The sequence below is a fragment of the Gracilinanus agilis genome, chromosome 2 (genome assembly GCF_016433145.1).
Source record: "Gracilinanus agilis isolate LMUSP501 chromosome 2, AgileGrace, whole genome shotgun sequence".
In the NCBI taxonomy this organism is placed as follows: domain Eukaryota; kingdom Metazoa; phylum Chordata; class Mammalia; order Didelphimorphia; family Didelphidae; genus Gracilinanus; species Gracilinanus agilis.
The window spans coordinates 683,872,338-683,891,036 of record NC_058131.1 but is presented as its reverse complement, the minus strand read 5'-3'; the positions used below and the strand labels follow the sequence as shown (position 1 = coordinate 683,891,036).

The following is an 18,699-nucleotide window of genomic DNA, read 5'->3' as shown; positions in this document are numbered from 1 at the left end:
TTCCTAATGACAAAAGACATGGGTTTTTTTAAAGTCCTGAAAGAAATTCCATCTAAACAAAATAGAGGCACTCTGACCAGAGCTGGAACTCGATGAGCACAGCCCATGTGAACATCGGAAGTGTCTCTGGAGACTCCCTCCACATTCCCCTCTCCTGCCCACTCCTCACCCTGAAAAGAGTACTGGGTTCTGAGTAAAACTGGGTTCCAATTATGGCTCTAGGACTTATTGTGTGGTCCCAGGCCAGAGGATCTTTTTAGTTCTATCAGTCTATAAGACCAGATAGCTTTTTAGCACACCCCAACATCCTCCAGGTCACGAGTGTGGCTCAGTCTCCCATAAAGCACTCACCACTGTGCCACCAGTCAGGTCTGCAGGGCTCTTCTCTCCTTTGGAACCTTCTCTGGTGGTGGTGGTGGTGGTTAGGCATTTTCTCCCTGCCTCTTCTCCAAGGCACCTGCAGAGGATTAACCTTCCTCCAGGTCCAAGGGTCCTGCTGATTCCACCTAATGGTTATGCAGTGCTTTGGAGGACTGGGCTAGGCATGAGGTATCCAAAGACAAGAAAAACAGACCCTGCCCTGAAGGGTTTTTCATGGTAATAAAGATATTCATTTCCTAAGACTTCTCTCTGCCAGGTTAGGGCCCTGAAATGATACTATCAGATGTCCTTTTGCCAAGTTTAGAATGACCTCACCATCACTCTTAGCCTCTTTTTTGGGTACAAAACCTGGGTGCGTCCTCACTGGTCTACACAAAGCAGCAGAATATTATAGTTCCTAAATTGCAACTGTCCAGAACCGTGCCTCTGAGCCTCCATGTCTCCGAGGCAGGTTTGGACTGCTTACTAGCCACAAATAGGGCCAGAGACTAGTCAACACAGAAGCAGGAAACAGGGGATGGCCTCAGAAGGCAGGGCTACCCCTTCTTTATTGGGATGCACACATCTTCCCATCCAGCCCTTTCCCCAGCAGCCTCCCCTCCCTTTATAGCAAACCTCTCCTTTACTACAAAAGGCTTCTCTAGCTCACTAAGCCCCAAAGCTGTGGCAGTACATTTTGCAGTCTTTACTTCTCTCTTTAAAGCCTTATTTCTCTTGAACTCACACCAGCAACTAGTTCTTGCTATTTCTTTTTCAAATCAGCTGCTGTCACCTCCCAGGCCAGGTCACCTGAGGCCTGTAAAAGCAGCAATGAGCCCCTGGAATTCTGGCATCACATGGCTCACTCAAAGTCTGGGCAGAGAATGGAGCCACAGTCCTCACAGCCTTAAGTGACCAAGTGTGTCACTGGCCTTCAACTTTATACCCTCTGAATTGCCTGTCCTTACATAGGCCAACATTGTAGTGAGTTTAATGGGTGACTCCCAGAGCACTATCCTAAAAATCCCACCCCCCCACCCCCCTGCCCTGGACATCCCTCTGCTAGGTCCTGAAAATAGGGAGGAGTCCACTTGCCTTCAACCCAGGGCTACAAGAAGTTTTCTCAATACTTCATTAAGAATGACCTCCGCCACTGAGTCAAATGACACTGAGCATCCCTTGAACAAAGTAGAATTTTATTTTGGTAGTTAAAAAAATATCAAAATATGAATAATGGCTATTTGTACCAGAGGTCTAAAAGAGATGCTATTAACAGGCAAGGCTATTTGTTCTGGAATTTGCTTCATTCCTCTAAGCAGCATCGCTGCCTCCTGTGCCAGGAGCCTCAGGGCTCCACTTCTCACTGCTCAGCAGGAGACTCGGTGGTGAGAAGACATTAGATGTGGCTTAGGGTGCCGAGGGTATGTTTCAAAGGACCAGGGAAACAGCCCCTGAGGGACCCTGAAGCTGACCTTTTAAGACAGGCCCCTGGTTCTCTTTTGTAATTCCAGAAAGGACTTCTGTCAGTTAGTCCTCCTGGGCAAAGTCAAAGGGCTGGAAATGCTTTCGGAACAAGCGGGCCAGAGTTTCCTCCTCTTCTCGGCTCCGAGGGCACTGCTTCCAGTCAGACTTCTCGGGAATGTTGAGGATGGCCTCACTTGCCAAAACCTCCCTGCAGAGGACACGGCAGGTCAGAAAAACCTCTGCCAAGAGGCCCAGAGCCTACTACTCCAACTACTCACCAATGGGAACCTTCTCCCTCCACCCCCACCTACCTTGGCCATTCCATCAACATAAAGGCCTATTTTTAAGGCTTTGAGCTAGGTTTTGAGGAGATGGTGCAGATAAATCAGATCTACTTCCTACCCCTGAAAGGGGCTACTGGTCTGCTAGGGGAGATAAGGGATGTGTAAAAATGACCAAAATGACTGCAGCAGAAAACAATGTGATAAGAGCAGTCAAGAGGCATAAATGAGAATTCATAGGAGGCAGAAGTCACCTCCTGCTAAAGGGACTGATCTCCTGGGAAACATCTGGGCTGGGCTGAGGTGGAAGGAATGATAAGGCTGGCTGAATAAGAAGGGATGATGAGAGCAGGATGTGATCTAATAGGAAAAACACAGTCCAATTTTCGATACACTGATGTAGCAGATACAAAACCAGACGAAAAGAAGTAATGATCAAAATTCTCTAGACTGCCCACTAATTTATAATCACTAGTAAAAGTGCTGTGCCCCTCTAGTCTGCATGTGCAATGCTTGTCTCTGTTTGCTAGCCCATAGAGGCTGTTCCAGGAAGAGTCTCTAGTCCAAGAGAGCCAAGAGCTGAAAAGCCCAAGGAGGGCCCTCCCCCTTCCTCAGTCCCCTCCTTCTGTCAGTTTGGACAGACTTGACCTCAGTCTGACCTTGGCTCTTCTGGACACCAGGAGTCACCGGGACAAGAAGGGAGCCTTTGCTGAAAGCCAGAGTGCCATGAGGCTTCTGGCGCCCCTCCCTTAGGAGACATGCATGCCTAGGCAAAGGCTGGGGCTGATACCAACCAAAATGAGTTTTCAAATGGAGTGAGGGTACCATTTATGTCAAATTCACACAAAGTCAAGGAGACATTAAAAGTGCAGGGCCAAAGTCTTGGACAGTGAATCTCCCCAGGCAAGATGCATGCAGAGGAGTGAAAGGAAGGTTAAAGAATCCACATTAGGCAGTTACTACAGGGTACAGAAATGAACAAACCCAAAATCCCTACATTTAGGTAAGATCTGTGGGCTAGAAATACTACTTGGGCAACCAGTGGAGAATAGGCTGGGGTAGGGATAGCCTTAGCACGGGGGAGACCACTGCAGTGATATAGGTGAGAGGGTGCGAGGGAACAAGGGGGTGAACAGAGAGAGAATCTGGAACTGAAAATGAAATACAAGTGAATTTTTTACATGGTGATGAAAAGGAGCCATAAACAAGAGGTTTTTTGAAGGTAGAAATGACAAGATTTGGCAGCAGCCCAGGAGAGAGAGAAGTCGAGGATGACACCGAAGTTGCTGGTCTTGGTGGTGCTGAAGACCCCAGGAAGGATGTTTGAAGGGAAAGAGAATGAATGAGCTCAGTTTGGAGCGTGTTGAGTTTAAGGTGCTTAAAAGACATCCTGTCTAACAAAGATGACAGCTGGAATACCATTGTTCAGACCAACCTATGTCTGATGATGAGCAGAGAATATGTAGAAAGATTGTTTGGAGCAAAGTTGGGAGAAGCTTTTTCCCCTGTTGGTACTTCTGGGTTTTATTCTCTAATGAAATAATGAATATGGAGTACTTTGTAACCAGGTAAAGAAATAGTGGGCTATTTTTGTCATCCTTGCTCATGTGAAAAATTGTGTAGCAGGGGTAATGACTATGATGGATGTTCAGAGAAAGGAGTAGCACAGGTGAAGCTGGGGTGATACTTTCTAGACCAAACACTCTGACATCTAGCTAGAGTTGGCGGTTCTCTGATGTTTGGATAGTGTTAAAAAAGCACCATTTTCTCAGGAAGAAGAGAGCAATGGAAAAACCCTGAGGGTAAGTCCCTGGCAGCCTCGATGGCTAGTGCCCTGGATAAACAAATGGGCTAAACAGGTGCATACTGTAATTCAATCGATATTTGCTTTTCATTCACTGTTTTTCTGTCAGGTATGGCTAGGCCCAGCCCTTTGGAGAAACTAAAGATTTCACTGAAGAGTCTCTGTAAAAATCCAGGGCTTGATGTCCTTTCCAAGGAGAGTGGGTTCTTCAGTGACATTTCATCAAGTTCCTATATGCTTCCGCCTTCTTTACTTCTGCCCTTCATCTACAGCAGTGGCCAAGCTATGCTGATTCAGTCTCTCTGCTTGCCCCCTTGTTCCTTTACCCCCTCTCTTCTGTATTGCTGCAGTGGTCTCCCCTGTGCTAAATCTGTCCCAACCCCAACCCATTCTCCATTGGTTGCCCAAGTAGTATTTCTAACCCACAGATCTTACCACAACCCCTTCTGCTGTGGATTACAGCTACTGGTGTACATATGATCTTTCTTTCTGAAATGGAAACTACCTAAATGTAGGAATTTTGCTTTTGTCCATTTCTGTACTCCTGCAGTAAATGCCTAACAAGTAAATGTACTCAATGAAGTGGTGCTAATAAATGAAAAACAGACAAACCTTCCAAAATGTAAGGGAAAACTCTTCTTAATTCTGTGGAAAAGCTTCTCTCCTGTGTCCAACTCCACATAAAAATACGGTGCTCCGGGCTGTGCAATCTAAGACAAACAAGTTTTTAAAGTATGTGCAACAACTGCAGAGACAAACCTGTACACAGCTCCTGGAAGCTGAATTCTGCTCCTTCAACAAGGACAGAAGTCCCCCCGGTTGTTGCTAAGTAGAACTGTTAAGTCGGAGACAGCGTTAAGGTCCTCACTTTTCACATGTTCCTTCAGCATGAGGCCCAGAATGTTGCTCTGCACTCTGTAAGCCCCTACTATGTACCAATGCAAAGAATAGGAACAGTCAGTCCCTGCTCCCAAGAGCTCACAGCCTAACAGGGGAGACAACAAGCCATATGGCATGTACAAACAAGACATAGACAGGACACCATCTCCTGGTCATCGATTGCTAAGATTAAGGAGGAATAGGAAAAGCTTCTTGAAGGAGGCAAGGCTTAAGCTGAGAACTGAAGGAAGGCAGGGAAGCCACAAGGAGGAGAAGAGAGAGCATCCTAGGTCTGGGAGACTGCCAGAGAAAACAGTCAAGAGTTGGGCGATTGGAGTGTCTTGTGTAGGGAACTAGGAGGCCAGTGTCACCGGATGAAAGAATAGGTGGGAAGACTGGGTGTAGGGAGAGAGAAGCCTGGAAAGATAGGTAGGGACAGATTATGAAGGGCTTTAGATGTCACACACAACATTTTATATTTAATCTTATATAATACTATATAATACTTATATACTTATAATACTTAGCCATTGGAATTTAATGAATAAGAAGTGATAAGATCAGACTTGCTTTTTAAAATTATTTAATTAAAAAAAAACCTCACCACCTTCTATCTTCAAATCAATACTGAATATCAGTTCCAAAGTAGAAGAGCCATATCAACTAGGAAATTGGGGTTAAATGGCATGCCCAGGACCATACAAATAGGACGTTTCTGAGGCAAGATTTGAACCTAGGATTCCCCATCTCCAGGCCTCGTGCTCTATCTACTGAGCCACCTAGCTGCCTCATCAAACTGGCTTTTTAGGAAGATCAATTTGACAGATGAATATCATTTTTCTAAAGGTGCTGGTCCCTGTTCATCCATATCAGCCTCTTCAGACAATTCTATTTCCTTCTTATATTAGGACCTCTAGTACTTCTTGCTTGTAGCCTAAACTTTGGGCATTTGCATACAGAATGGTTTGCCTGGCGCCAAGGGCATAAGCAGAGAAATCTGGTGAAAGAAGATTGAGGTGGTAAAGTGGAATTAGATTATGGTATGTCTTAAATGTGTGCTTAAAGAATTTCAACTTTATTTAGTAAGTATCAGGGAACATGGGAATAATGATAAACAAAACCATGCTTCTTTAACATTAACGTGGTACTTGTGTGAAGGATAAATTGATGGGGAGTGAGAATGGAGATGGAGAAGTGCTAGTTGGGGAGCTTCTGCAATATTCTGGGCAAAAGGAGAGAGGAAGCTGAATTAGGATGAAGAAGAAGGGATAGATACAAGAGATATTTTTGAAATGGAACAGATAGGACCTGACAACTTATCAGATGCAGATAAGTTGTGAAAGAGGAAAGGATCAAAGATGATCCCAAGGTTTTAAGCCTCATCTGGGATAAAACTTAAAAAAAAAAAGATATGGATGTGAGATGGAAACAAGGGGCACAGAAGATGAATAAAAGACCACGGTCTGGTCCTATATAAATAGTGTTGAATTTAAAGCTGAGGTTGCTTAGGGAAATTAAGAACAAAGAGGATTGTTTTTTTTTAAAGCCATATTGAGAAAAAGGAAGAGGATCAAAGCAGGGCTAGGATTACTGCTTGCAGGGAACAGGACATGATAAATAACAACAGAGAGAAGCCAGGGAAGCTATTATCTTATTTTCAGTCTCTTCTTTCTGCCACATAAAATTACTTTTCCATTAGAAATGCCAGGACAAAAAGGGCCAACAGGGAGTTGACAAAGTAAGAGAAAAAATTCTTAATGACTCCATGTCACCTGGCCCAGATGAACCAAAACCTTGGGTGACAAAAGAACCAGCTTATATGACTGGTATCACTAATATCTGAATGACGATGAAAAATGGGGGAGGAATCACAGACCTGGGGAAGGGAAAAATTTCCAAAAAAAAGGAAAAGAATCAAGTTTGCAAGCTCTATGCTGGTGAATGTGACTCTGATTCCTTAGAAAATTCTAGAATGGGTCATTAAGGAGATGGTTAATGAACATAGTAAAAGAAGATATTACAAAGAGCCAGAATGTCTTCATCAAGGATAGGTTATGCTTACCCGGGGACAGTGATGGGCAAACTATGGCTCACTGGCCAGATGCGGGGGAAGGGGGGGAAGGGAGGGGCCTGAAATGTTCTGTGCAGCAGTTTGAAATTATTCCTAATCTGATGAATACAATGAGTAGGATACAATACAATGAAACTTTGAAAGAGTTGCCTTAGAAACAGATTGACAGGGGGCAGCTGGGTAGCTCAGTGGATTGAGAGCCAGGCCTAGAGACAGGAGGTCCTAGGTTCAAACCCAGCCTCAGCCACTTCCCAGCTGTGTGACCCTGGGCAAGTCACTTGACCCCCATTGCCTAGCCCTTACTATTCTTCTGCCTTGGAGCCAATACACAGTATTGACTCCAAGATGGAAGGTGAGGGTTTAAAAAAGAAAAAAGAAAAAGAAACAGATTGACAGATGAGCATTTCCTTTCCTTTGGCCCCCTCTTTAAAAAGTTTGCCCATTACTGCCCTAGGAGGTTTCATGCTTTTATCAATGACTTTGTAAAGACTAAGATGGCATTTTCATAAAATTTATGGATCGCAGAGAGCCAGGAGGTACAGTTAACAAATTGAATAATAGAATCAGATTCCAAAAAGATATTAACAGGCCAGAGCACTATACTGAACTTAAGAGGGATAAATATAAAATTTGATACTTGATTAAAAAATTTAATTTCAATATGGAAATGGGTTTTGAGTGATAATATGTGTATAATCCAGTGGACTTGCTTGTTGACTCCGGGAATGGGGAGAAGAGTGGGGAGGGAGACAACATGAATCATGGAAACATGGAAAAAATTTTTTAAATAAAATAATCTTAAAAATTTTTAATTTCAAAAGTACAGGATGGAGCAGTCACAATCAGACTGAAAAGTGTCTGAAAAAAATCTAGTGGTTCTAATGGGGGTAAGAGATTTCAGGAATGAGAAGGGGATAGATCCTGAGCACTCTGCCCTGATAAAGCTATATTTAGATTACTGTGGTCAGTTCTGGGCACCAGATTAAGAAGGAAACTGGATGGTCAGCAGGATGATGGAGGGCCTTGAGGACAGGACATATGAGGTCCTGGGGGTACACAGCATGAAGAAGAGATTTGGGGGTGTGGGAGAGGTTAGAAAAAGATAGTTGGGATAGATGTTTTTTAAAAATTGAAGGGATGCCATATGCAAGAGGGACTGTCCTGGGTCTGTATGGTCCTAGAGGGCAAAAGCAGAAGTAATCAAAGTCACAAAGAGGTAATGTAAGGCTTGACATCAGAAAATGCTTTCTAATAAGGAGAGCTCGCCAAAAGTGGAATAGGTCGTCTGGGGAGGTGCTGAGTTTCCATTCCTTGGAGACCTTTGAGGAAAGACTGGTCCCTTCTAATTCCTGAAATTCTGTGACACATTCGACCTCCACCACTTCTTGAATAAGTTCTGTACTTTTCTGCCCCTGTGCTCATGCCGTTTCCTATGCCTCCAAAGCCCTCCTTCCTATATGTCTGTTGCTAATACTTCTACCCACTCTTCAAGGCCAGCCCCCATGGAGATGTTGGCTCCTCCAAAGGTCCCTACTTCTCCTGCACCTCCACACCCTCGGTATTAGTTATTTGTGGTCATGCCACCACTTGGGGAGATAGAAAGAGTCAGCTTGGACTCCCAAGTCAGTCTTGGTCTACATCTTGCCTGTGTTCCTTGCTATGTGGGTAACTTTAGACAAGTCACTAAACCTCTAGGAGCCTCGGCTTCTTTATCTGCAAAACTAGAAGGCTGCATTAGATGACTGCTGAGATGGCTTTCTGTTTTAAATCTGATCCCATGCCCCTTATTACACTGTAATTTCCTTGAGGGAAAGAACTGGGACATGTTGATCTTTACATTCCCGGACTCAGTGCCTCACTCCAAAGCAGGTACACAATGTTTGTGAACATGAAGGAAATGTAGCTTATAAGCTTTCTCACACCTAGACCTTCTTCTCTAGTCTCACTGATGTCCCTTTAGTTCAGGCTTCACCTGGACCTCTCTAGCATTCCTCTACCATCCATCTCTCCTACATACCCTCCTCCTCACCCAACAAACAGATTACCAACAAGCTGAACTGACTTAGTTACCTGAGGGGAGTTCCCATTTGATTTCTTACCTTTCCTCCTGGCTCACACTGGTCCCCACAAAAACTGCTGCTCTCTCCCAACCCAATCTTCACCATTCTTCTCCTCACTCAGCTCAAGCTCTACCTCCTTCACCAAATCTCTGACTACTCCACACTGACACTGTCATCTTCAGAATTCTTTCCATTATGCTTTTACTGGCTGTATCAGTCTATATTAAGCACTACTAGCCCACACCATTTTATGACATCTTTCCTACTGTTGCCTCATTAACTGTTGACTTTTTATACATGTGATTCTCATTGTTCCCCTAGAGTGTGTACTCCAAGAGGGCAGACTGTTTCCCTCATGTTATTCTCTAGCCCAAGAGCTTTTAATGAGTCCCCAGTGCAAACAGGATAAAGTCCAAACTCCACCCTCAGAACCCTGTAATCTGTCTACTAACCTCAGCTACAGTGAGTGTCCTAACTGTCCCACAAATACCCTTTACAAATCCCTACTTCCAAAAGATCCAACAAATACTATGATTATCCCTAAACTTCCACAACTTTGCTTCTACCTTTCCATTTGCCTGGAGGGTCCTCCCCACTCTTTTTCTGAATACTCATCTATGAAGGCTCTCCTCTAGGAAGAGAATCGTAGCCTTTTCTCCTTCAGGCTTATCCTACATAGTCTAATATTCTTAACTAGGTCTTTTGTGTCCCCAGGATACCTAGGACATCACTCTGAATAGCACCTCTTCCCCAGGCAAAGCTGAGACAATGATAATATCAATACCCAACTAGAGCACTGAGCAGCCAAATCCCAGGCTTACTCCAATCAGTGTCCCTTCTTCACCTCCTTAGGACTTCTTGCAGCTCTAGCATACTTGTTACTGGGCTCTTCCTGCTTCTCAAAGAATATTCAGAACAAAAGGCATATGGAGGCACCCGTGCAAGGAGTAACCCTCAACCACATAAAGGGAGGGGGGCTTAGGTTCTTACCTGCTGGATATCTGAGTGTTCTGGGATTTCTAGTAGCTCAATCTGCTGCTCCTGAGCCTGGGTGATAAAGGCCTCTTTGATGTCCTCAGTAGTGCAACAGCTGAGAGGTACAGGAACAACCTGGGAGTGAAGAGCAAATGCCACTGGCTCTGGTCTCAGAAAGGAGGCCAATGGCAAGCACATCATTGAGGTGAAGGACACCCCTCAGCATAGGCTCTCCTCATCCCAGAGAGTACATACTCTATGTACTATCTGTAAGACTTAAACTTATGAGATAATGCACTGTATGTGGGAGCTAAAGTAATCTCTGAAGGGGGAGAAGGCTCAGATGAGGCTTGGCCATCCCCGAGACTACTTGCTCCTGCATAATCTATGTGGTAGAGTCAGGCCAATTTGATACTTTACAAATTGGCCAGAAAGAAAGCTACCACATCACCAGACATGTCTTATTTCCCACAGATTATGATGTCCATGAGGCAGAGTCCATGCCTCTTACATCCCCTTCAACATCTAGCCTTCCTCCGTAACAGCATCTCAATTAAGTCCACAACCCATCAACAAGCTGAGTTGATTTAGTTATCCAAATGGAGTTCCCATTTGATGACTTCTCACCTTCATACCTGGCTCCCACTGGTCCACATATAAACTACTGCTCTCTCCCAACCGAACCTTCACCATTCTTCTCCTTACTCCTTCATAAAATCTCTCTGACTACTCCATACTGATATCACCTTTTCAGAATTCTTCCCATAATGCTTTTCCTGGCTGATTTTTAATCTATTTTAGCACTCAGTACATTCCATTTTATGACATCTCTCCTCCCTTACTTAACCGTTGGCTTTTTATATATGTGATCCTCGTGTCCATCAAAAGAGTTGTGAGCTCCCAGAGGGCAGACTGAGGCTTTCTCTGTTGCTAACACAGAACAGAAGCCTAGGAAGCACCAGTTATCACCTACACGGTGCCCACCCCAGGTGTTCAATGAATGTTTGCTGCACAAATGAATCTGGGTCCCTCCAGGGATGTCTAAGTTCCCTCTGTGTTGTTGGACAAGGCTTCCCCACCTGTAGCTGAAGGTGATGACTCCTATAATTCCTCTCAAAGAGGACGTATCGCTTCCCTTTGCTCTTAAAGAGCTGCCTCACTGCAGACTTGTACTTTTCCACCTCTTCAATCACCTCTCTTGAGAGATCCACCACTGACTGATAGTGACCAATGGGCAAGATCAGAACATGATCATCAGATAAACCACCTTTGGCCAGGGCAAGGTAGCACTGGAAAGAAAGGACAAAAGCAGAACAATTAGGAACAAATCAGTTCTGTATCTCGTTCTTCTACAGAGGCCAGTAAAGAAACTGGTTGGAAAGACCAGCACTAAAGAAATAAAAGAGTCGAGTTACCTCTCAGATTCTTCATTAAGAGCTCATGAGAATTTAAAATTCTGACTAAAAGCATTTGTCGTGAACCATAAATCATGGCCAATGATTTCTACATCATGTCCTTGTCCTCAGATGTTTGGCAGAAATTAGGTTTAGACCAACACCTTGCACAATATACCTTCCCAAGCTCAAAATAGATATGGACAGTGCTTTAAGGTTTGCCAAGTGCCTTGCATATGCTCTATTATTTGGTCAAAATGCTTGTAAAGGGTCATGTCAGAAAACAATTAGAAGAGAATGAGATCAGGTATCTTTTCTATCTATGACTGGGGTGGAAATAATAGAAATAAAACAGGTCAGAAAAAATAAACAATGTTGATCACATAAAGTAGAAGAGAAGAACACAGAACTAGAACTCTATAAAAGTCCAGAAAGCCACAATGTCTATAAAAAACTGAAGGGAGAAAGAACTCACATGGGTGCCAATGCTGACTACTAAATGTTTTTCCACTTCAGGACTGGCAAGACAGAACCAGCAGGGCCCCAGGGGCTGAGCTGCAGGCAGAAAACAACGAAAAGAAAAATAGCTATTAGGATGGTCCAAACATTCTAATTAATAATCCCAAGTAATTAATCTTATAAGGGTCAGTCTAGTCTACACTCAGATTACCTGACAGTAGGGGTATTGCTTCCATTCTGCTCTAGCCTGAGTGAGGCATGGAGCCCAGACTTTTATTCCAAAGGCTTGTTACTAGAGGAAGCTGGGATTTAAATAAGAAGGCAAGACAGACTTTCATGGCATGCCTCACTTCCTAAAGTGCAAAATGAAGGGTCTGGACCAGAAGAACTTGAAGGTTCCTTCCAGTTCTCAATCTATGATTCCACCTTTGATGACTTTTCTTTTCTCTCTTCATTTAACACTGCCGTGTAAGATGGTTCACTTATGTATCATAGCTGTGTGCTCCTCACTGTCTCATATGATACTTACGTGGTTTCCGAGGCTGCTTGGGGGAAATAGTCTTGGTATCTCCCCCAGTGGACTGACGTTTCTTTCCCTGCTTTTTGCTTAAATCAAAGAAAAACTGACAGGCTGATTCTTCCTGTGAAGGTTCAAAAACAAGCAAACAAACATTACTCCAGGGATCTCTAGAAAAGCTGGCCCTTACATTTACAAATGTATGTCTTCCTTTTCTTTTTTCTTCCACTCCTCTTAGTCTAGCTAAGATAGCTCTCTCATCCTTCCATGTTCCTTCTAAACATACCTTTCCTGGTGCCTGTGCCCTCAGATGTCCAGCCATAAATAGCCAACTACTCCTCTCTCCTACTTCCAATTCCTTTACCCCACTTTGGTACTTCTGCCACAGTGCTCATGAGCCTACAACCCCTCTTTACCATTCCATTCCCCAAATCTCTACCTACTAAAATCCTACCTGCAATATGCCGCTCTCTCTTCCTTCATCCCTGCCTTGAATAGTGAGGTAGCCAAACCTCTTGCCAAGCCAGATCCCTCTACAGGCATAGGTGATCTTTCTAGTCCATCCCATTTTCTCCAGAAGACCTTCTCTATCACTTATCTTTACTCTCTCCTGTCTTCTGGTTGCTTCCTTACTGCCTACAAACATTCCCATGTTTCTTCCATCCTCAAAAAACCCTTTACTCATCTTTACACTGACTAGCTTTTTGTCCTATTATTTCTCCTTCCTTCAGTGGCTCCTTGGCAAGACTATCAGTGTATCCACTTCCTCTCCTCTTTCTCTCTCTTCTTAGTTCTCTACAGTCTGGCTTCTTACCTCATATTCGATCTCTTCAAAGTTATCAATAATCTCCCTCTCTCTTTTTCCCCCCTCCCTCTCTTTAAAACCCTTACCTTCTGTGTATTGACTTATAGGTGGAAGATTGGTAAGGGCAGGCAATGGGGGTCAAGTGACTTGCCCAGGGTCACACAGCTGGGAAGTGTCTGAGGCCGGATTCGAACCTAGGACCTCCTGTCTCTAGGCCATGGCTCTCAATCCACTGAGCTACCCAGCTTCCCCTCTTACCTTCTGTTTTAATAACAACTTCAAGACAGAAAAGTGGTAAGGGATAGACAACTGGGGTTAAGTGACTTGCCCAGGGTCATATAGATAGAAAGTATCTAAAGCCAGATGTGAATCCAACTCCTTTTCTTTCTTTTTTTTTTTTTTAAACCCTTAACTTTTGTGTATTGGCTCCTAGGTGGAAGAGTGGTAAGGGTGGGCAATGGGGGGTCAAGTGACTTGCCCAGGATCACACAGCTGGGAAGTATCTGAGACCAGATTTGAACCTAGGACCTCCCGTCTCTAGGCCTGACTCTCAATCCACTGAGCTACCCAGCTGCCCCCCCCCCCCCACTCCTTTTAACTCCAGGCCTGGTGCTCAGTAATCTCTTAACCTCCAAATCTAATGTTTTTTTCTTATTCCTCATCTTTTTAGACCTCTCTGTAGCCTAGTCATTCCCCTATTCAATAACTTCCTATGGTTCTCTCTTAATTCCAAGATTAAATAAAAAAATTCTGTCTGGCACCCAAAGCCCTTCATAATCCAGCTCCCTTCAGCCTTGACTATTCTGCTCTACCACAAACTCCAGTGACACTGGCCTCCTAGCTATTCCTGGCACAAAACACTTCCTCTCCTGATTGTGCATTTTCACTGGTTGTCCTCCATGACTAGAAAGATCAATGCCCTTCTCACCTCCAACACCCTTTAAATCCCAGTTAAAATTTCCACCTACCTTAAAAAAGTCCTTCCCAATTCCCTTTAATGTTAGTGCCTTCCTTTCCAGAAATTATCTCCAACTGCTTTGCCTCTCTTGTTTGTTTGCATATTTTCTACCCTGTTAGACAATGAGCTCCCCAAGGGCAGGCTAAGCACAGTGCCTGGCTTGAAGTAGGTACTTAACAGGTGCTTCCTGATTTTTCAAAGCCTAATAACTGAGATGCCATGAAACATTCTCTAATCCTCCTTTGTTGCCCCAAACCTGAAAGTACCATCTCCCTCCCATGAAACCTTATACCTGAGGGTTGCGACATCTGACTACATCTGCTATAGTCTACTCTGTATTATGGGTAGGTACATATTATCTTCCCTACCTAATTCCAAGTTCCCTTCAAGAAAGGGCTGTATCTTATTCACATTTCTATTTCTTTTGCAACCAAAACAGTAGAATGTCTACATGAAAATAAATAACAGGATTTGGCTTAGGGAGAGTTAGAGATGGATCAATATGGGCTTGATAAGTCCATACAGCCCAGCACCAAATCATAATTAAATGGAATATTAACTTTGTTTGAATTACCCAAACTATTGGGATCTATTGAAGAACAAAAATGTTCCTATAAAGTAAGATCTAGATTATACAGATTTTTGTTTATATCTGAGCTTACCCTGTCCTCTTCACTTAAAGTCTCTTCTAGAAAGAGTATACGTATGGGAGCCAACCCAGCTCCCCCCACCTCCCCCTGGAGAATGCTACCCAAAGGAGAATACCTGTGGAGCCAGGCCCTGTTTTCCAGACAATGCTTCCTTCCCAGATTTTCTGTATGGGTTTTCAGTGACATCTTGTGGCTGCTTCACTAGCTCTGCCCCATCCATCAAATTAAGTGGGAGGATACTGAATGCATAAAGGTACTTTGGAAAAACAACAACAAGATAGCTTCAAAGAACTTAATAGTTATCCTAATCTAACATGTAATTGCTTTATGAAAACTGCCATAAAAGGTACAGTATGTAGCACTTTAAAAATAAAAACAGCAAGTACAACAAGTCATCAAAATTGAACACTGTAAACCTGTTATTTAAGAGAGAAGGAAAAAAGAAGGGAAAGAAGAAAGGTAGAAAATACGCTACTCAGACTGTCAATTCTGGATAGCTACAGCTTACATTTCTGGCCACTGTTTTTGTTTCTCCTTTTTTTTCTAAAATGCGGACTAACTTGCTTGCCTTTAAAAAGTCTGCAAAACTCCTCCAAGATATGAGGAAATATAGTCATCCTTCAAGATTCGTAAAGTGCTTTACATACATAAGCTTGCCTGCTCATGGGAGGCAGTCTGCTATTAGATGTGATATTTCAGTAAAATTAGATTGTCTCTATTAATTTCCCATAGAACTTTCAGCTACTGTTTCAAATATATTTTTTTAAACCTACACAGGCTCTATAGGAATTATCTATGACTTTTTAAAGTTTTAGTTTTAATAGGAAATCAACTTAGCCTTAAGTATATGATTTTTAAAAGGTTACATTCTAAAATATGGTATTACCACTTCTGCCATTCACTCCTTCCACTGATATACACTTCACCCCTTAGTGTGTCTAGATGCTGCTGTTAAAAATTCATTATCTGGTAGTCTATTTTTGGAGGTGAACCTATTATTACTAATGACAATAACCCAAGTGCCACTGAGCAGGCTGTTCCCTGGTCTGGAATGTACTTCCTACTCAAACCTGCAATGGAGGCAGGCTCTCTACATTTCTGTAGGGCTCAGCTCCAGTACCAGCTCCTATCTGAAGACCTTCTGGATCTTCACAAGTACTGGTGCCCTCCAGGCCCTGAAATTTCTTTCTTTCTTTTTTTTTTTTTTTTTAATTTTTTTTAAATTTTCTTATATTTACTTAGAGGTGCACATTCTGTTTTGCCCAGGAGAAAGCAGGAAAGCTCCTCAGGGCAGGTATTTGTTTCATTTTTGTTTCTATATCCCCAGTGCTTGGTAAATAATAGGTGCTTAAAAAAATGTCTGTCAATTGATTGACTTATCCCGTGTGAAAAACAGCCATTAACAATGGAAAACAAAATTAAGAACTCATATTGCTCAGATGAAGACATGCATTTGGAAGGGGGAAATGATAGTACTGGTTTGCCCCTACACACATCTTGGACAGGCACTGCAGAAGAACAATGAGCTGGGCCCAGAACTGAAGAGGATAGGCTGGGTTAGACCACATCAGAGAGCAGGTAGACTCTTTAATGGTCCCAAGTGGCTCTATAAAAGTCATCTTTTTAGCACCAACATGATTTCATAAGAAAGTCATGGATGACCCCCAAAATAATGGAAAGATACATGAGTGTGAAAAGTTGGTTACAAGTGATTAGTAATGATGTCCTGTATATGAGAAGTGGAATCAAAATGGAATATAGCTAGAAAAGGGCATAGTTAAACCATGTAGAAAGAAGGGTAAAAGATGTAACACTTATGTGCCCAAAGAATACCAATGAAATAATTAAAGACAGCAAAGAATAGTCTCTTGGACAGTAACTTGGTCCTCTCTGAAAGATTTTATAAAAAGATATGGACAAGAACCACACAGGATAAGAAGGCATGGACTACCATCTGTACTTGGAAGGAGTGTGTCATACCAGTGGAAGGTAGAAGAATCAATGCTTCAGAGCCAAAAACCAGTGAAACTCATGGTCTCAGAGGACTCAATAACAATAATAACTCACAATTATAAGGTGAATTAAACACTTTCCTCATAACCACTCTGTGTAAATAGACAGTGTAAATGGTATTTTCCTCATTTTACAGATGAGACAACTGAAGTTTAGACAAAGTACATGTCTTATTTATTGGTCATAGTCAATCATTAGGAATTGGATTCTGCCTCTAGGTCAGGGCTTTCCCCCCTTATACCTCAATACATCTTAGAACAACTCTGACATGTTCCCTTGTGGTTGAGCCTTGCGATTCACAAGGCCTGAAGAAAGGGCCTGGTGGATTAAGGCAGGGTGGGCCAACTAAACTTCCAGAAAGATATCACAAAGCCTGCCACATTTCTTATTTTCATATTCGTATACCAGAGAAGAACAAATACTTCTCAGGGCTTCTAGCTATCACCTTAGCTTTGTTGTCTTTTTTTTTTTTTAAACCCTTATTTTCTGTCTTAGAATTGATACTAAGTATTGGTTCCGAGGCAGAAAAACGGTTAAGGGCTAGGCAATAAGAGTTAAGTGACTTGCCCAGGGTCACACAGGTAGGAAGTATCTGAAGCCAGATTTAAACCCAGGTCCTCCTGACTCCAGGCCTTGCTCTCTCCTTCCACTGAGCCACTTAGCTGCCACTATTTCCTTAGCTTCTAAGAAGGGTCCCCAAATCCTGATCTGAGGGCCAAATCTCACCAGCTTCCTTTTTTTGTGCAGATCAAGAGTTTAAAACTGTTTTTTCATTTTAAAATATAATAAAACCTTATTTTAAAAATGGAAATACCATCCTTACTGATACAAAGTCAGGTATGGATTTGGTCTTGCAGGCTATAAATTTGCTAATTCCTGTTCTAGCTGATTCAAATATGGAAGCAGATTATCACTAAGAATTTCCAAACTAGCTTCTCAATCACATACTCCAGACCACCCACCGTATGGATATGTGTACATGAATAAGATTACTCTGAAATGGCTGCCTTTGCTTTATTTGGATACCTTTTCCAAGATCCTTTCCTATCATCTTTTCAAAGCTGAGATGTGTGTCTAATGCATATAAAAGATGGTACCAACATGGACAACAGTAGCAGTAATGACAGGCTTACAAATGAATTTGGGAATCAAAGTTGGGCCCGCTGTAGGATAGAGTACTTTTGATTTTGATGCTGCTATCCTAGATATGGGTATCTGTCTGGAGGAGAACCTACTGGGCACAATAGCAATGATTAAATATTTACCTTTCTCTTCTCTGTATTTCCAACATTTGCCAGAGCTATGAATCGAGTAACATGTTGAGCAGTCTCTTGGAGGACTATGTGGTTTCTATAACAGATTTGAAAGAAAAGAAGATACAACTTTTATATTCAACTTAGCAGTATTTTGTAAATGTTTTATATCAGTGAGAGTTCTCTCTTTCTCTTATGGCATAGGGGCCTCAGATCTGACTTCTTTAAAGGTGTGTAAAAGTGCTACCTAATAATATTTATATAATGCTTTCAAAGTTTGTAAAGTGCTTTATTTACATGGATTCTCTCAAGATTGAATGGTCAGCAAAACAGGTGTTATTATTACCTCCATTTTATATATGAAATTAAGTGATTTGTCCAGGGGCACATGGCTAGTAAATGTCTGAAGCAAGATCTGAAACTAGAATATGCTGACTATAATTCCAGGGCTCTATTCAATATGCTGCCCTTGCTGCTACCATCATCATCATTACTATTATTAAAATAGAAGTTCCCATAGGACATAAAAGCAGGGCTTCCTTCGGAGGATATGAAGTGAACTTATTTTCTTCAGGTTCCAGATACTTCCCATGTGTCCCAAGAACATGAAGAAAGCAAACCCTTTTGCAACAGAGCCTGACTCCATGTTGCATCTTCCCTGGCAATACCACCAGTGCCTTCTACCCTTCTGTGATCTGACTATGCCCTTGCTGTGAACTTATATTTAAGATTAGTTTGGAATATCTTCCATTCTCC

The 18,699-nt window shown here is 42.6% G+C and overlaps 1 protein-coding gene and 1 non-coding gene across 3 annotated transcripts in view; both read right to left on the bottom strand.

Annotated features, from left to right (window-relative positions):
• Window positions 1-1,574: 1,574 nt before the first annotated feature.
• CWF19L1 (CWF19 like cell cycle control factor 1) overlaps window positions 1,575-18,699 on the bottom strand; it is a 33,959-nt gene continuing 16,834 nt past the window's right edge. The window contains exons 7-14 of one of the 2 annotated variants that reach the window (XM_044662876.1): window positions 17,956-18,040; window positions 14,793-14,933; window positions 12,277-12,388; window positions 11,764-11,843; window positions 10,974-11,183; window positions 9,910-10,029; window positions 4,522-4,619; window positions 1,575-2,032 (exon numbers count right to left, since the gene is read on the bottom strand). In XM_044662876.1, coding sequence (XP_044518811.1) covers window positions 1,888-2,032; window positions 4,522-4,619; window positions 9,910-10,029; window positions 10,974-11,183; window positions 11,764-11,843; window positions 12,277-12,388; window positions 14,793-14,933; window positions 17,956-18,040 — 991 coding nt within the window. In that variant the 3' untranslated portion in view covers window positions 1,575-1,887. The remainder of the gene's footprint in view (window positions 2,033-4,521; window positions 4,620-9,909; window positions 10,030-10,973; window positions 11,184-11,763; window positions 11,844-12,276; window positions 12,389-14,792; window positions 14,934-17,955; window positions 18,041-18,699) is intronic. The other variant, XM_044662877.1, reaches the window with a different exon arrangement.
• Window positions 10,194-10,344, bottom strand: LOC123238515. Its single transcript, XR_006505676.1, has one exon. It is a non-coding gene; the product is annotated as a small nucleolar RNA SNORA12 (small nucleolar RNA).